At 36.5% G+C, this 16,664-nt stretch overlaps 1 protein-coding gene across 1 annotated transcript in view; it reads left to right on the top strand.

The window, feature by feature from the left end:
• Positions 1-9,216, top strand: part of LOC102264591 (olfactory receptor 10R2) — a 35,408-nt gene extending 26,192 nt beyond the window's left edge. Inside the window, exons 2-3 of the mRNA XM_005901099.2 lie at positions 4,588-4,681; positions 8,269-9,216. Of these exons, the coding sequence (XP_005901161.2) occupies positions 4,588-4,681; positions 8,269-9,216 (1,042 nt within the window). The remainder of the gene's footprint in view (positions 1-4,587; positions 4,682-8,268) is intronic.
• The last annotated feature ends 7,448 nt before the right edge of the window (positions 9,217-16,664 follow it).

Genomic DNA, 16,664 nt, shown 5'->3' on the forward strand with positions numbered 1-16,664 from the left:
TCTATACAGTCAGCAAAAACAAGGCCAGGAGCTGACTATGCCTCACATCATGAACTCCTTGTTGCAAAATGCAGACTTAAATTGATGAAAGTAAGGAAAACCACTAGACCATTCAGGTATGACCTAAATCAAATCCCTTATGATTATACAGTGGAAGTGACAAATAAGTTCAAGGGATTAGATCTGATAGAGTGCCTGAAGAACTATGGACAGAGGTTCCTGACATTGTACAGGAGGTGGTGACCAATAACATTCCAAAGAAAAAGAAATGCAAAAAGTCAAATTGTTTGTCTGAGGAGGTCTTACAAATAGCTGAGAAAAGAAGAGAAGGGAAAGGAAAAGGAGAAAAGGAAAGATATACCCATTTGAATGCAAAGTTCTAAAGAATAGCTGCTGCTGCTGCTGCTGCTGCTGCTGCTGCTAAGTCACTTCAGTCGTGTCCGACTCTGTGCGACCCCAGAGATGACAGCCCACCAGGCTCCCCCATCCCTGGGATTATAAGAAAGCCTTCCTCAGTGATCAGTGCAAAGAAATAGAGGAAAACAATAGAATGGGAAAGACTGGAGATCTCTTCAAGAAAATTAGAGATACCAAGGGAACATTTTATGCAAAGATGGACACAATAAAGGACAGAAATTGTATGGACCTAACAGAAGCAGAAGATATTAAGAAAAGGTGGCAAGAATACACAGAAGAACTGTACAAAAAAAGATCTTCACGGCCAAGATAATCGCGATGGTGTGATCACTCACCTAGAGCCAGACATCCTGGAATGTGAAGTCAAGTGGGCCTTAGAAAGCATCACTACGAACAAAGCTAGTGGAGGTGATGGAATTCCAGTTGAACTATTTCAAATCCTGAAAGATGATGCTGTGAAAGTGCTGCACTCAATATGCCAGCAAATTTGGAAAACTCAGCAGTGACCACAGGATTGGAAAAGATCAGTTTTCACTACAAGCCCAAAGAAAGGCAATGCCAAAGAATGCTCAAACAACCTCACAATTGCACTCATCTTACATGCTAGCAAAATAATGCTCAAAATTCTCCAAGCCAGGCTTCAACAGCACACGAACCATGAACTTCCAGATGTTCAAGCTGAATTTATAAAAGATAGAAGAACCAAAGATCAAATTGCCAACATTTGTTGGATTATTGAAAAAGCAAAAGAGTTCCAGAAAAACATCTACTTCTGCTTTATTGACTACAGCAAAGCCTTTTACCTGTGGCTCACAACACACTGTGGAAAAGTCTTCAAGAGATGGAAATACCAGGCCTTATCTGCCTCCTGAGAAATCTGTATGCAGGTTAAGAAGCAAAAGTTAAAACTGGACATGGAACAACAGACTGGTTACAAATCAGAAAAGGGATACATAAAGCCTGTATATTGTCACTCTGTTTATTTAACTTCTATGCAGAGTACATTACGCAAAATGCCAGGTGATATGAAGCACAAGCTGGAATCAAGATTGCTGGGAGAAATATCAATAACCTCAGATAAACAGATGGCACCACCCTTATGGCAAAAACTGAAGAAGAACTAAAGAGCCTCTTGATGATAGTGAAAGAAGAGATTGAAAAAGTTGGCTTAAAACTCAACATTCAGAAAACTAATCTCATGGCATCTGGTCCCATCACTTCATGGCAAATAGATGGGGAAACAATGGAAACAGTGAGAGACTTTAATTTTTTTGGACTTCCAAATTACTGCAGATGGTGACTGCAGTCATGAAATTAAAAGACACTTGCTCCTTGAAAGAAAAGCTATGACCAATCTAGATAGTGTATTTAAAACCAGAAACATTATTTTGCCAACAAAGGTCTGTATAGTCAAAGCTGTGGTTTTTCCAGTAGTCATGTATGGATGTGAGAGCTGAACATAAAGAAAGCTGAGTGCCGAAGCATTGATGCTTTTGAACTGTGGTTTTGGAGAAGACTCTTGAGACTCCCTTGGACTGCAGGAGACCCACCCAGTCAATCCTAAAGGAAATCTGTCCTGAATATTCATTGGAAGGTGTGATACTGAAGCTGAAATTCCAATACTTTGGCCACCTGATGTGAAGAACTGACTCATTTGGAAAGATAGAAATATTCTAATGAATATTCAGAATTGAATATATTTTGAATGAATGCAGAATTTAATATTAAATCCATAGTGTATTTCCCTTAAACCATTTATTAAATCATTTACTAACTTATTGAGATGCTAACTTCACCACACAAACACACACACACACACACACACACACACACACAAATAGCCAAAGCAAATGCAATTTGGGATATGGAAACTTTGGTGGGCCATAGGCAAATCCAAAGAACAAGAAAAGGGAATTGTTTCTTTTTTTCAAGAAAACGGGTTGGTTGAAAGGGACTATAATAACTGACAAGGGATTAATATCCAGAATATTATATATCTCATACATCTCAATAGAATACTCCTCGTCTTTGAGGAAGAGGCAAGAAGGCAAGATCGGAAAGCTTAGGAAATTTTTCCTTCCAACCAAAGGATGGAAAACAAGTATGTGGGTGAAAGTTATCAGGTCTTTTCTGCCAACATGTCCAGCAGCCTCCAAATTTCTAATGAACCACCATACTAAGGAGCCTCAAATAGGAGACTGACACATTCTCCTGGACTATTATATGGTTCATGTTTTGGCAAGAGAGCCTCAAGGTCCATTTTCCCCTTGGATCACAGTTCCCCACTGAAGGAAGGCAGGACCTGTTTTAGGAGTGAAGTGGTAATTACTCCCTAGGGTGCTGAGTAGTGAAGTTATCAAATGAGGCATTCATGCTAGTGCTGATAGTCAGAAAAATACCTATTAATAATAGTAACACAGGTTGTACCTGGTTTAGGGCTATTCAGCTGGAGCAAAATGCATATTGTTTTTAGGAGTGTGGCGGTGAGTCTTGTTACTGGTTTAAACAATTTTGAGAGAATGGGAGGAAGATCTGTATGGGAATATGGGAATGGCTGTTTGCAGCAAATTATCTGGACATTTTCTTATGGCCATGATAAAAAACAGGACAAGTGCATTCCACTGCAGCCCAGGACTCACATTTTGGAGAATATGAAACTCTTTCATATTTATGGCTTGGGCTTCCTTATTTCATAAATAGATTACAGAATATAATTCTCCTGGATCCTAGATAACAGCTACTTGTGCTTTTTATCTTATGTTCAATTCAGAAATGTGAAGTATTTTTTTTTTTTTAAACTATGGTCTTTGTATACATGATAGATAAGGATTGCGGAGCGGTTATAGGGGAAGCTGCTGAATGGGTAGACAAGGTAATTCTGAGGTTGAGAGAAAAGAAAACATTAGTGATATGATCTTGCAGAATGTTTATAGGAGGTATCCATAATATCAATCTTCAGAAAGAAGGAAATACTTAATTAGGGCTTCTTATGTGTAATTCTGGGCTATACTTTTACTGTTCATTAATTCTCATAATATTTCAAATTTTAGAGATTTAGGAAACTTTACTTATTTCTCAAAGAAAATGCTGAAATGTGAACAATATTTGTGCCTTTTTATTTCATATCCAGCACTTTCTTCATGATATAAATTTTATTCCAGGTTATTTGCTTATTTAATATTTTTACCAGCTGCTTGACAAATATATATGAATCCATTGTGATGATTCATTCATATCTTAATTTGTTTAATCATTGTTTCTCTCACATATACTTTGAATATTCGATATTTTCTAAAACTCTGATGCTGATGGGGTTAGAGGGATGCATGTGAATACATGTTGCCTGGCACATAAACTTTGTCACCTGAACAGCAACATGGTGTCTGCTTTCTAAGAACTTGATTTTTCCTGAGCAAGTGAGGTCATTATCTTGAGAAGTTCTAGAATATGTTTAATAAGGGCTGGAATCTTTTTATTCACTGATGTATTCCAAATATCTAATAGAGTGACTGTGACTTACTATATACTCAATAAATATTTGTTAAATTGAAAGAAGTGCTATGGGAATGAAAGTGAGAGAAGTGTTTTCCTTTTTCCTGAGAGTTCAGAGGATCTGCCCAAAACTAAAACAGGCGTTGATGTGATACAGCATGGCTTACTGCATGCTCAGTGTCCACAGATAAAATCTGGGAGATGGAAGAGACAAATTTGGAAAGTAGTGAGAACCGAATTTATCAATAGTCCTTCCCCCCAATTTTCCTAAGGATTGGAATACATCATTATAAAGTTTTGGGTAAGAGGTACTCGATAACATATTTAATTTCTCCACATTCACCACTTCTTCCCAACTGAACTGTTTCAATACTCACTTTCCCTGTTTATTCTGTTTCTTGCCACCCTGTCCAAGATTTCTCTCTGTCTATAATGCCTTGCTTCCCATACTCAGGACCCTATATTCTTCCTGCCCAAATAACTCCTGAAGATATTCAGTTCCAGTTGGTCTTCTCAAGTCAAAAGCAGTGGAAGCAAAAATCTATAGGTTCTTGTATTGAATGATTTTTTCCCCCTAATTTCCCTCGTTGAGTCCTACTATGAGAGAGGAAAGCCAAATATATTGAAAGTAAAGAGTATGATGGATATATGTATATATATATTTTTTTTCATTTTCAGAAACACTGATTCTCTTCAGATTTCTCTTCTGCCTCTAGAGAAAAATCAGGCCTGTAAAAAAACATCAGATATGGAAAGAAAGGGGCCTGAAAAGGTAAAAAAAAAAATAACAACTTTGTTTTCCAAGAAAGCCATCAGCCCTTTGTGTTGTATATTCTATGTTCCTGGTTTTCCCTGTAAGGTAGAGTAAGAAATATGTTTTAACTCCCACCTTTCATGCAGGTGCACATGTACACACACACAGCCTAAAACAGAAGATTCACTCTAAAGAAAGGTCACTCATGTATTGTATACTTTCATTCATTTCTCTCATCTATACTGTTGGTATATTAAAACTGCTGGTGTTGACCATTAACTTGATTCTGTAACCTCAGAGATGGGATAAGCATAAAGTTTCAAAATCACTATCTTTGAACAGCTGATTCATTCAGTGAGGAAAGTAGCAAGCAAAATAAACAAAAACACCCCCAAACAGCAACAACAAAAAAGCAATAGTCAAAGAAAATCACACCACTAGTAGCACGCTTCCTATGTAGTACATGATATTTTAAGCACTTTCTACATACTTCCCACATACTTATTTACACATACATTTAATTCTCACATTTGCCATTTTTCAGGTGAAGAAACATCAAATTCTATTTTTGATAGATTTCAAACAGAATTATTGAAGAAAAATAAATGAATATATTCAAGGGCCTTGATACATTTTGATGAACTTCTTTCCATAAAATTAAAGCTTATTTTTAAACATATTAGCATTAACACTTTTACTAATCATATAATCCACATCACTATTGATAATTTGGTGAGCACAAATGATCTTTCAGTTTAACTTGCACTACAAATGATGTAAAACTAATTTTTATATATTTGATACATGTTCTTTCTTTTTCATAAATCATATACTAAATCCATTTTCTACACCAGAAGTTTATTTTCTCCATCAGTTGTAATACATTTTTATTAATATTAATATTTTGAAATGATTTTTGTAATTTTTAATTTATTATTTGTTTTCTGATATTTCTGATTGTGCTTTTGTTGACAATATATGTTTTATTTTATTCAGTCAAATTTTTGGTTATTTACTGCTCTTTGGTATACTGTTTTTAGTTTTGAGCTTAGTTTTTCCATTTTTTCCATCAAAAAATGTACTTTTTTCTAATCTTTTAATTTTTTGCATTTTTTTTCTTGACATAGCCACAAGAATTTTTTGAAAATTATATTAGTTGGAGACTTATACAATATTTTTTCTATTTATTAAGGAAGTAAAGGGTAAAGGAAAAGAAAATGAAGGGTGGTAGGAGCGATTCTGGTTACTTAAGAATATAGTTATCATGTTTATATATACAGACAGTAAGTCTTTTGGTATCATTGGTTTGAATCAGCTGGAGAATGTTTTCTTATTTTTCTTGAATGTCTGTATTGTGATTGTTCAGAGGGGAGAGCATGTTAAATTGCCATAATTCACAGTCTAACTCAATCCCTCTGTATTGAATGCAGTAGGACCTCTCTCCCATTCATTTATTGCAAGTATACAGTCTTCTTTTTTGTATTTTTTTAACTGTATATTTATTGTTATATTAACTGTGGTTTGGAGATAGAATTGAGCATAATAATACACTATCATGGCACATCTTAAGTTGCTAGAAATGTAAAAAAATTATGTTTAAAATTATTTAACAAATTTTTTTTTGAAGATCTGTAATGTGTTTCAGAAACACTGAAACATCCCAGAGAAGGACTCATGATGAAAATTAAATGGATCCTAATGTTCCAAAGTTTTCCATTTAGTAATTAAAGTAAATATACATATAAAAAATTAAATCATCAATATATCAATTTCCTTTAAAACAGTCTTTTAAAAATAGCTTAATATACCATGACATACACATATTATATTTGTACAAATTAATATAGTTGTGTGGTCATCACCACAATAAGTTTTAGGACATTTTCATCATCCCAAAAGATAACCTCCTGTCTGTTTTCAGCCAAATTCCATCCTGTCCCCATCCCAAGATTACAACTAATCTTCTTTCCACTGATGTATATTTTCCCTTCCTACACATTTCATATAAATAGAATTTCCAATGTGTAGTCTTTTGTACTTGACTACTATCATTTAGCATAGTATTTTTAAAGATATTTATGCTGTGGTATGCACCACAGTTCTTCCTTTTACTACTGAATGTAATAGTCAGTTTTATGGGTATATCAGATTTTGTTTGTCCATAAATTTATTTCTTCATATATTGGGGCACAATACATTGAATAGTTTTCTCCTTTTGGCTATTATCAATAATGCCGCTACTAAGAACATTCACTAAAAATATTTATGTGGATAGTATTCACGTCCCTCTGTTATATCCCTGAGAATAAAATTGCTATGTCATTAGCTAAGTTTATATTTACCATTATAAGAAACTGTGAAACTCTTTTCAAAAGTGACTGCATAATATTACACTTCCATCAGCAAAATGTGAAGGTTTCAGCCTCTCTGCCTCCTTACCAGCACCTCTTAGTATCTATCATTTTCATTATAGTCATCTTAGTGCATATGAGCAGTAAGCACATTATGGTTTTAATTTGCATTTTTCTAATGGCAAGTGATGCTGAATGTATCTTTATATACCTCCTAGCCACCAATACACTTTGATGAAATGTCTACTGAAAGAGTTTGCCCATTTTTAAACTGCATCCTTCTCTTATTTTACTTGTAAGGGTTATATGTATATTCTGGATGCAAATCCCTTATCAGATACATGCTTTGTGAATGCATTTTTTCTGTATGATGTTCCCTTCATTTTCACAATGGTACCCTTTGAAGTGTATATTTCTGGACTCTCAATTCTAACCGTTATCTATGTGTGTATATATATGCCAGTACCATGCTTTCTTGATTACTCTATCATTAAAGTAAACTTTGCAATCAGAAAGTATAAATCTTCTATCTTTGCCCTTAAATTTCATGATTATTTTGGTTATTCCAGTTCCTTTCCATATTTATTTTGTGATTACTTTGTCAATATTTTGAAGTCTGTAATGAATATATGGATCACTGTGCTCATAATTATCTCATAATAATCTCGAATCTTCCAATCCATGAACATGGTTGTCTTTTCATTTATTTGGATCTTTAATTTTTCTCAGCAATGTCTGATGGTTTTCTGTGTATAGATGTTGCTCCTCTTTTGTTAAATTTTATCCTAGTTGTTTTATGCCATTAAAAAGGACTTATTTTCTTTGTTTCATTTTTGTGTTTTGCATGGTGTGTTCCTAATTGTAGGAGGCAGCATAATGTCCTTTCAAAGATGTCCATGTATCAGTCCCAGAAACACGCAAATAAGTTAGGTTACATGAAAAAGGAGAATTTAGGCTGGAGATAAAATTAAGTTTGCTAATCCTGTGACCTTCAGCTAGGGAGATTAGTTTATATTATTTGGACTTGACCATGTAAACACATTGTTCTTAAAAGTGAAAGACAGAATCAGAGTCGGAAAAAGAGATATAATTTTCCTGGGTTTGAAGAAGGGAGAGGGGGATAATGAACCAGAGGCTCCTAGGAACTAGAAAAGGCAAGATGTTTCCAACATCTCAAGAAAGGAATATAAGCCTGCATACCCTAGATTTGTGTATTTATGTACCTGAATGCACTTACTTCCCTTTTGTTTTCAGGTCTTGGCAGAAAACCTCACCACGGTCACCGAGTTTCTTTTACTGGGTTTTTCAAGTCTTGGTGACATTCAGCTTGTTCTCTTTGTGGTATTCCTTTTTCTGTACTTAGCCATTCTCAGTGGCAATGTTATTATTGTTACTGTCATCCGCCTGGACAAAAGCCTCCACACACCAATGTACTTCTTCCTCAGCATTCTCTCAACATCAGAGACCTGCTATACCTTCGTCATCCTACCCAAGATGCTCATCAATCTCTTTTCTGTGGCCAGGACAATCTCCTTCAACTGTTGTGCCATCCAAATGTTCTTCTTCCTTGGTTTTGCTATGACCAATTGCTTGCTATTGGGAGTTATGGGCTATGATCGTTACGCTGCCATCTGTCACCCTCTACATTACCCTATCCTTATGAGTTGGCAGATGTGTGGAAAATTGGGAGCCCTCTGTGGGATTGGTGGGTTCTTGGCCTCACTAACAGTAGTATATTTAGTTTTCAGCCTCCCTTTCTGTAGTGCCAACAAAATCAACCATTACTTCTGTGACATCTCACCAGTTATTCGTCTGGCTTGCACAAATACAGATGCTCATGAATTTGTCATATTCATCTGTGGTGTTCTTGTACTCGTGGTCCCATTTTTATTCATTTGTGTTTCTTATATCTGCATTCTGAGGACTATCCTGAAGATTCCCTCTGCTGAAGGCAGACGGAAGGCCTTTTCCACCTGTGCGTCTCATCTCACTGTTGTCATTATTCACTATGGTTGTGCTTCTTATATCTACTTGAGACCAACAGCAAACTATGTGTCTAACAAGGACAGATTAGTAACAGTGACATACACTATTGTCACTCCATTATTAAACCCCATGGTATACAGTCTAAGAAACAAGGATGTTCAAGTTGCTATTAGAAAAGTGTTGGGGAAGAAAGGATCCCTAAAATTATATGATTGATATATTGTTATATTTCAGATTCTGTAATAAATATAGCTTTCTGACAAAGAATGTGTTTCCATATCTTTTTAACTGAGAATTTGTTTTTTGAGAATAGTTGGCACATTTTCTTCTCTCAGCTTTTGTAACTCAATTGCAATATAGACAAGTTCAGATAAAGTTAATTATGTGACACTAATGTCTATTTTTCTTTCAGAATAAGATGCTACTTTGAGGTTTATTGAGTTTAGAATGTTACTGACAGTAAAAATAATCATGTATTTGACCTGATCAGTGTTATGGCCATGCTACTGCTGCTGCTAAGTGGCGTCAGTCGTGTCCGACTCTGTGCGACCCCATAGATGGCAGCCCACCAGGCTCCCAGGTAAGAATACTGGAGTGGGTTGCCATTTCCTTCTCCAATGCATGACAGTGAAAAGTGAAAGTGAAGTCGCTCAGTCGTGTCTGACTCTTTGTGACCCCATGGACTGCAGCCTACCAGACTCCTCCATCCATGGGATTTTCCAGGCAAGAGGACTGGAGTAGGGTGCCAGTTATGGCCATAGTGAATCAATTAATCATTCTAGTCCACATATTGCAACAGACAGTATTTTTGAAAGCAATATCCAAAAATGAAATTAGCCTCATGAATACGAGTGGGGGAAGACTTATTTACAATTTAAAGAGTTAGCAGCATATCTAAATCCATTCACAGACCCAATTAGTTGAGAGTCTTTGCTCATGGCCAACCTTATCTAAATCAGTTCACTCTATATTACCATTTAATCTTTCTACATTATACATTTGAATATTACAGTGTTCTTTTTTACATGTTTGAGAAATTATTTATATCCTCCTGGCACAGATTTTATGTTTTGTAATTTGAAAAATAATGACAGGATAGATTAATTGGCATTCTTGCATCTACTCATAGATATACTCATCTACTACAGGGTATGTAGACATTAGGAAATCAAATTCTATATGTCCAGAAGTTGCAGCAATTAAATAGAAAACTCCAGAAGTAGACTTTACACTTAATTCCTTGATCAACTTTCATAAAATGTGGGTGAGATTTGTGTGCAGCAGTCTGACACTAAAGTGATTTTTTAAAAGTTTTTATCTATCCTGCTTTATGGCTTTAATTTTCTGTTATCCTCTTCATGTGTGGACCTCCTGAATGATTTTAAATTTACCTCATCTTTTTCTTAGTGTTTCTAGAAGAGAGATAAATTGTTTTCTTTGGCATCAAGTGTGCCTTGCTAAGTCACTTCAGTCCTGTCTGACTCTTTGCAATCCTGTGGACTGTAGCCCTCCATGCTCCTCTGTCCATGGGATTCTCTAGGTAAGAATTCTGGAATAGGTAGCCATGCTCTCCCCTAGGGGACCTTCCCAACCCAGGGATTGAACCCATGTCTTGTCTTGCAGCTCTTGCATTGCAGGCAGATTCTTTACCATTGAGTCACCAGGGAAGCCCTGGAGACAAGTTTGCTTTTTTCTTATTCCTTACGTCAAGTCAAAAATGTGCCAAAAATTATGTCAAGTCAAAAATTGTGTTAAACAGACAAGGAAAATTTTATTCAAGATTATTTTGGTAATGGAGAAATACCAAGTCTGAATTTGGCAACTCTGCCACAACCAACAGGGATAAGGTTTTCAGTGGCTACGACAAGGTAATGGAAAGGTACTGGAGAACCTTATAGCATTTGGGTTTACTACCTGATTTTATCAAAAGGAAAAATAAACATCTCATGGCTTTATTACAGGATGCAATTTTGTGCTTGTAGCAAGGTATTCACCAATGTTGGATTCCTTTCATCCCATGCAAATTGGGATATTAAGAACAATGTCTTCCTTAATGATCATATTTCAAATGGATGCTCCCAGGTCCTTGAGAAAGACATTTCTGGGTTGTAAAACTGACTAGAATTTAAAAATATGTATATATTGGAAGGACAGAAAAATAATATACAATTGCACATTTTCTAAAGCATATACTCTAAGAAAAGGGAGAACAGGGGTCTAGGGTCAGGAAGAAACCTCCCCAAAGTTTAATCAAGTTGAAGGCAAAATTAGGCCTGTCCTGGTCACCTATGCTCTGGGCCCCTCTCTTGTAACACATACTGCTCTATGTACATTTCCCTGTGGCAACAGAGGGTCAACAGAAATTCTGATACTTTGGCTATTGCCAGAAAGTAACTATCCTTTGTCTTTGACCTAGAGTCCTCATCATCTGTGGAGTTGTAGAAGACTATCTTCTTAGCTTGCAATGAGTGCAAAATCTCATATTCTTACAGTTCTTCACACCACATCTAATGAATTTAAGTAAACAAAACGATAATATTTGGAAGGTTTGTGGACTGCTCATGTATATGAAGAAAGATTTGATGACCAGAGTTTTTGAAGGAACTAGAACAACTGCAAAAATTTTCTTCATAGGATCTTGTAAATCATCTCTTTAGGGAACTGTCATTCAATGATTTTCTGTCCTCTCTGTTTACCCATGTTTTTAGTACTGGGTTAGAGAAAATGGTTTGCCTGAGTCAGGGAATAAGCTCAAACTTGTGGTCAAAAGGATAACTTCCTGTAATTCATTTCCCCAGTTGGTTTACATAGAGTCAAACAAAGTTCCCTAGAAGTGGGATGCTATACAAATGAAATTAATAGATCTCCATTAAATGTGACTGCAAAAATAGTGTATATATGTATATATATGTAATACAACATTGTGAGTAAACTATATACTCCAATACAAATCAATTAAAAATAAAGTAGCAAAACAAAAAAAAAATATGCTTGACTTTCAAGCATGTACACATTTATTTGCGTATAAGGAGACATCTTTTTCTTTCTATAATTCCAAAACTATCCATTTTTAATAAAATAAATTAATATGTCCTGAACACTTACTAAGTGTTAGACACTATTTTAGTTACAGGATACATTAGTAAGAAAAAATAAAGAACCTTGCCTTCGTGGAGTTTATAGTCTACTGCAGAGAAATGAAGCATAAACAATAAGCAGGATATATTAGTAAATTATATGTTAGAAGATCATGTGTTCCATGGGGGGTGGGGGGTGGGGAGTAAGGCAAGGGAGCAAAGGTATTGGTGGTGATGATTTTAACAGGGTGTACAAGATCTCATTAAAAAGGGGCCATTCTAGCAAATACTTGAAAGAAGTGAAGAAGAACATTATGACTGCATAAATTGTCCCCCTTTTTGTCACCTTTCATCAGCTAAAATTTAGTATCCATCCATGAACAAAAGTACCTCTCAGAGAGTTGGGGGATCCAGGGAGTTTTCCCCACCTGTGCACTGGATAACAGGTAGATAAACTTTATTATGGGTTATGGAACTGGCAGGTGTCTGTGGATTGGTTTTGGCCCCTCTTTGTTGCAGTTGGGAAGCACCTGCAAAGCACTGACGTGGGCATATAGCCAAGGATAAAAGAGCCTTTGTAGAAGTCCTGGTTTACAGAGGGAAGATGCCAGCACTCTGTTGAAGCAAAAAAGCAAAAATCAAAAAACCCACAAAATACTTGCATTGAATATGGAAGAAGACGTTTTTCAGTGCCACCCCTCCTCTAGGTGTCACAGCTTGGCACTGAACTAGCTGGCAACAACTCTCCTGAGCAAAATGGGAGTGAAATGACTGAGTGCCCATGTTCCCCAGCTGTGTGGGATGCTGCTGGAGGAAAGCTTTTCTCTCCTAAAGCACCCAGGGTACAGGAAAGACTTTCATGACTACATGGGGAGAGGGGATCAGGAAAGGCAGATACAAATATGAGAGCACGTTTAAGGGATCTGGTATCTGTTGACTGTATTCAAGACTCTAGCAGCAAGTCCACATACAAGCTTTTGGAAAACCTCACTTGAAGATCTCCCCTAACTGGCCCATAGTTACCCCAAATACCCAAGTACCAAGCCCAAATCTCCCCTGACTTTTCAGCCAGCTCCTTTTGAATGATCCTGAAATGGCTGTGAGAGTGAGCTATGGTATTTAAAGAAGGCAAGCAGAAAACAGAGTCTATGGGCAACGGACAAAGCACAAATTTGGGCTATAGCACCACCTTCAGGAAAATAAGAGATTTCCAATATCTGATTGGATGTGCTAAAAGATTAAAAGAAGACATGCAAAATTAAGAATTCTGCTACTTAAAAAACAATGGATGATACAAATTACAATATTGGATGAACCTTGAAAACACACTGAGTGAAAGAAGCCAGTCATGTATGACCACATCATATATGATTCCATTAATATAACATGTCCAGAATAGGCAAGCTTATAGAAATAGAAAGTAGGTTAGTAATTGCCTAGGGATGAGAGTTGGGTGGGAATACGGGGTCTTGTAGGCTAAAGGTGTGGATTAATTTCTTAGGCTAATAAAATGTTCTAAAACTGATTGTAATGATGGGTGTATAACTATGTGAACATACTAAAAGGCATTGAATTGGACTCTTAAATGATTGACTTCTATGGTACATGGATTATATCTCAACAAAGCCTTTAAAAGAAGAATTCTGCTACATGAGGGAGCATGGAGCAGATGTTCCCATGAAAGGTCAGGAAATTCCAGTGTATAAGTAGGACCAACAAATGTACCTTCCACCTGAAGACAGTTAGTAAGGAATGCGGAGGTTATAACTCCTTCAAGTGCCAAAGTAGCTATGTACAATTCCAAGATACGCAAAAAGTCAAGGAAACATGACTTGATCAAATAATCACAATAATCCTCTAATAACTGAGCCCAAAGGTACAGAGATATGTGAATTGTCCAATAAATAATTCAAAATAACTTTTTTTGAAGAAACTTAATGACTTCATACTTTGGCCACCTCATGTGAAGAGTTGACTCATTGGAAAAGACTCTGATGCTGGGAGGGATTGGGGGCAGGAGAAAAAGGGGACAACAGAGGATGAGATGGCTGGATGGCATCACCAACTCGATGGACGTGGGTTTGGATGAATTCCGGGAGTTGGTGATGGGCAGGGAGGCCTGGCGTGCTGCAATTCATGGGGTTGCAAAGAGTCGGACACGACTGAGCGACTGAACTGAACTGAACTGAACTGAAATCACTTCATTGGAAATAGGGGAACAGTGGAAACAATGTCACACTTTATTTTGGGGGGCTCCAAAATCACTGCAGATGGTGACTGCAGCCATGAAATTAAAAGACACTTACTCCTTGGAAGGAAAGTTATGACCAACCTAGATAGCATATTCAAAAGCAGAGACATTACTTAGCCAATAAAGGACCATCTAGTCAAGGCTATGGTTTTCCCAGTAATTTCCCACCTGCAATTCATGGGGTCGCAAAGAGTTGGACATGACTGAGCAACTGAACTGAATTGAACTGAATGACCAGACAATTCAACAAAATCAACAGAGCAATGCAGAAATGAAATAAATTTAAAGGAGATACATGTTGTAATAAAACAGAATCATTCAGAAATTCTGGTGCTTAGGAATTTAGTGAATGAAATTAAAAATGCAATAAAGGACATCAGTAGCAGAGCTGATCAAAAAGAAGATGGACTCAGTGAGTAAGAGAATAGGAATTTTGAAATAAGTCAATCAGAGAACAAAAAAAGTATGAAAACAGCAAAGAAAGACTACATGATCTAATGGACATCAAGAGAACAAATATCAGAATCACTGGATTTCCAGAAAGAGAATATGAGGAAGAGGACAAAAGGTTTATTTAAATAAATGATAGTTGAGATCTTCTCAAGTCTTATGTGAGATTTAGACACCCAAGTTCATGAAGCCACATCCCCTCATTATTTCAATTCAAAATGTTGTTCTCTAAGACACATTAAATTAAATTCAAAAAATCAAAAGCACAGAGAGAATCCAAAAAGTAGCAAGAAGATAAAGATTTCAACCTACAACATAACCCTCATTAGACTATCAGCAGATTTCTCAGAAGAAACTACTGACCAGAAGAGAGCAAGATGGTATGTTCAATGTGCTGAATTAAAAAAAAGAAAGAAAGAAAGAAAGAAAGACAGCCAGCCAAGAGTACTCTGTTATTCTTCAGAAACAAAGGTGAAATAAAGATTTTACCAAATAAACAGAAGCTAGTGGCGTTCATAAATCATCATTAGATCTGCCTTATAAAAAATGTTGAAATACTGAAAGGATTTCTTTAAGCTGAAGAAAGGCGATGCCAAAGAATGTTCAAATTACCATACAATTGTGCTCATTTCACGTGCTAGCAAGGTAATACTCAAAATCTTTCAAGCTAGGCTTCAGCAGTACATGAACTGAGGACTTCCAGATATACAATCTGGATTTAGAAAAGGCAGAGGAACCAGAGAACAAATTGCCAGCATCCATTGGATCATAGAAAACCAAGAGAATTAAAAAAAAAAAAAAATCTAGTTCTGCTTCATTGATTATGCTAAAGCCTTTGTGTGAACCACAGCACACTGTTGAAAATTCTTTAAGAGATGGGAATACCAGACCACCTTACCTGTCTCTTGAGAAGGTTTCTCAAGAGAGAAACAGAACCAGACATGGAACAATGGACTGGTTCTAAATTGGGAAAGGAGTATGTCAAACCTATATATTGTCACCCGGCTTATTTAACTTATATTCAGAGTGTATCATACAAAATGCTGGGCTGGATTATTCACAAACTGGAATCAAGATTGCTGAGAGAAATATCAATAATCTCAGATATGCAGATGATACCACTTTAATGACAGAAAGTGAAAGCAAAAGTGAAAGCCACTCAGTCGTGTCCGACTCTTTGTGACCCCATGGACTATATAGTCCATGTAATTCTCTAGGCCAGAATACCAGAGTGAGTAGCCTTTCCCTTCTCCAAGGGATCTTCCCAACCTAGGGATCGAATCCAGGTCTCCTGCATTGCAGGCAGATTCTTTACCAGCTGAGCCACAGGGAAGTGAAGGGTAATTAAGGAGCCTCTTGATGAAGGTGAAAGAGGAGAGTGAAAAAGTTGACTCAAAATTCAACATTCAGAAAACAAAGATCATGGCATCTGGTCTCATCACTTAATGGCAAATAAATGTGGAAAAATTGGAAACAGTGACAGATTTTATTTTCTTGGGCTCCAAAGCTACTGCAAATGGTGACTGTAGCCATGAAATTAAAAGATACTTGCTCCTTGGAAGAAAAGCTATGACAAATCTAGACAGCATATTAAGCAGACATCAATCACCTTGCTGACCAAAGTCTGTACAATAAAAGCTATGATTTTTCCAGTAGTCATGTACAGATGTAAGAGTTGGACCATAAAGAAGACTGAACACCAAAGAATTGATGCTTTTGAACTGTGGTGCTGGAGAAGACTCTTGAGAGTCTGTTGGACTGTAAGGTAATCAAATCAGTCAATCCTAAAGGAAATCAACCCTGAATATTCATTGGAAGGACTAATGCTGAAGCTGAAGCTCCAATACTTTGGCCACCTGATGTGAAGAGCTAACTCACTGGAAAAG

The sequence above is a fragment of the Bos mutus genome, chromosome 3 (assembly GCF_027580195.1).
Source record: "Bos mutus isolate GX-2022 chromosome 3, NWIPB_WYAK_1.1, whole genome shotgun sequence".
Lineage (NCBI taxonomy): Eukaryota > Metazoa > Chordata > Mammalia > Artiodactyla > Bovidae > Bos > Bos mutus.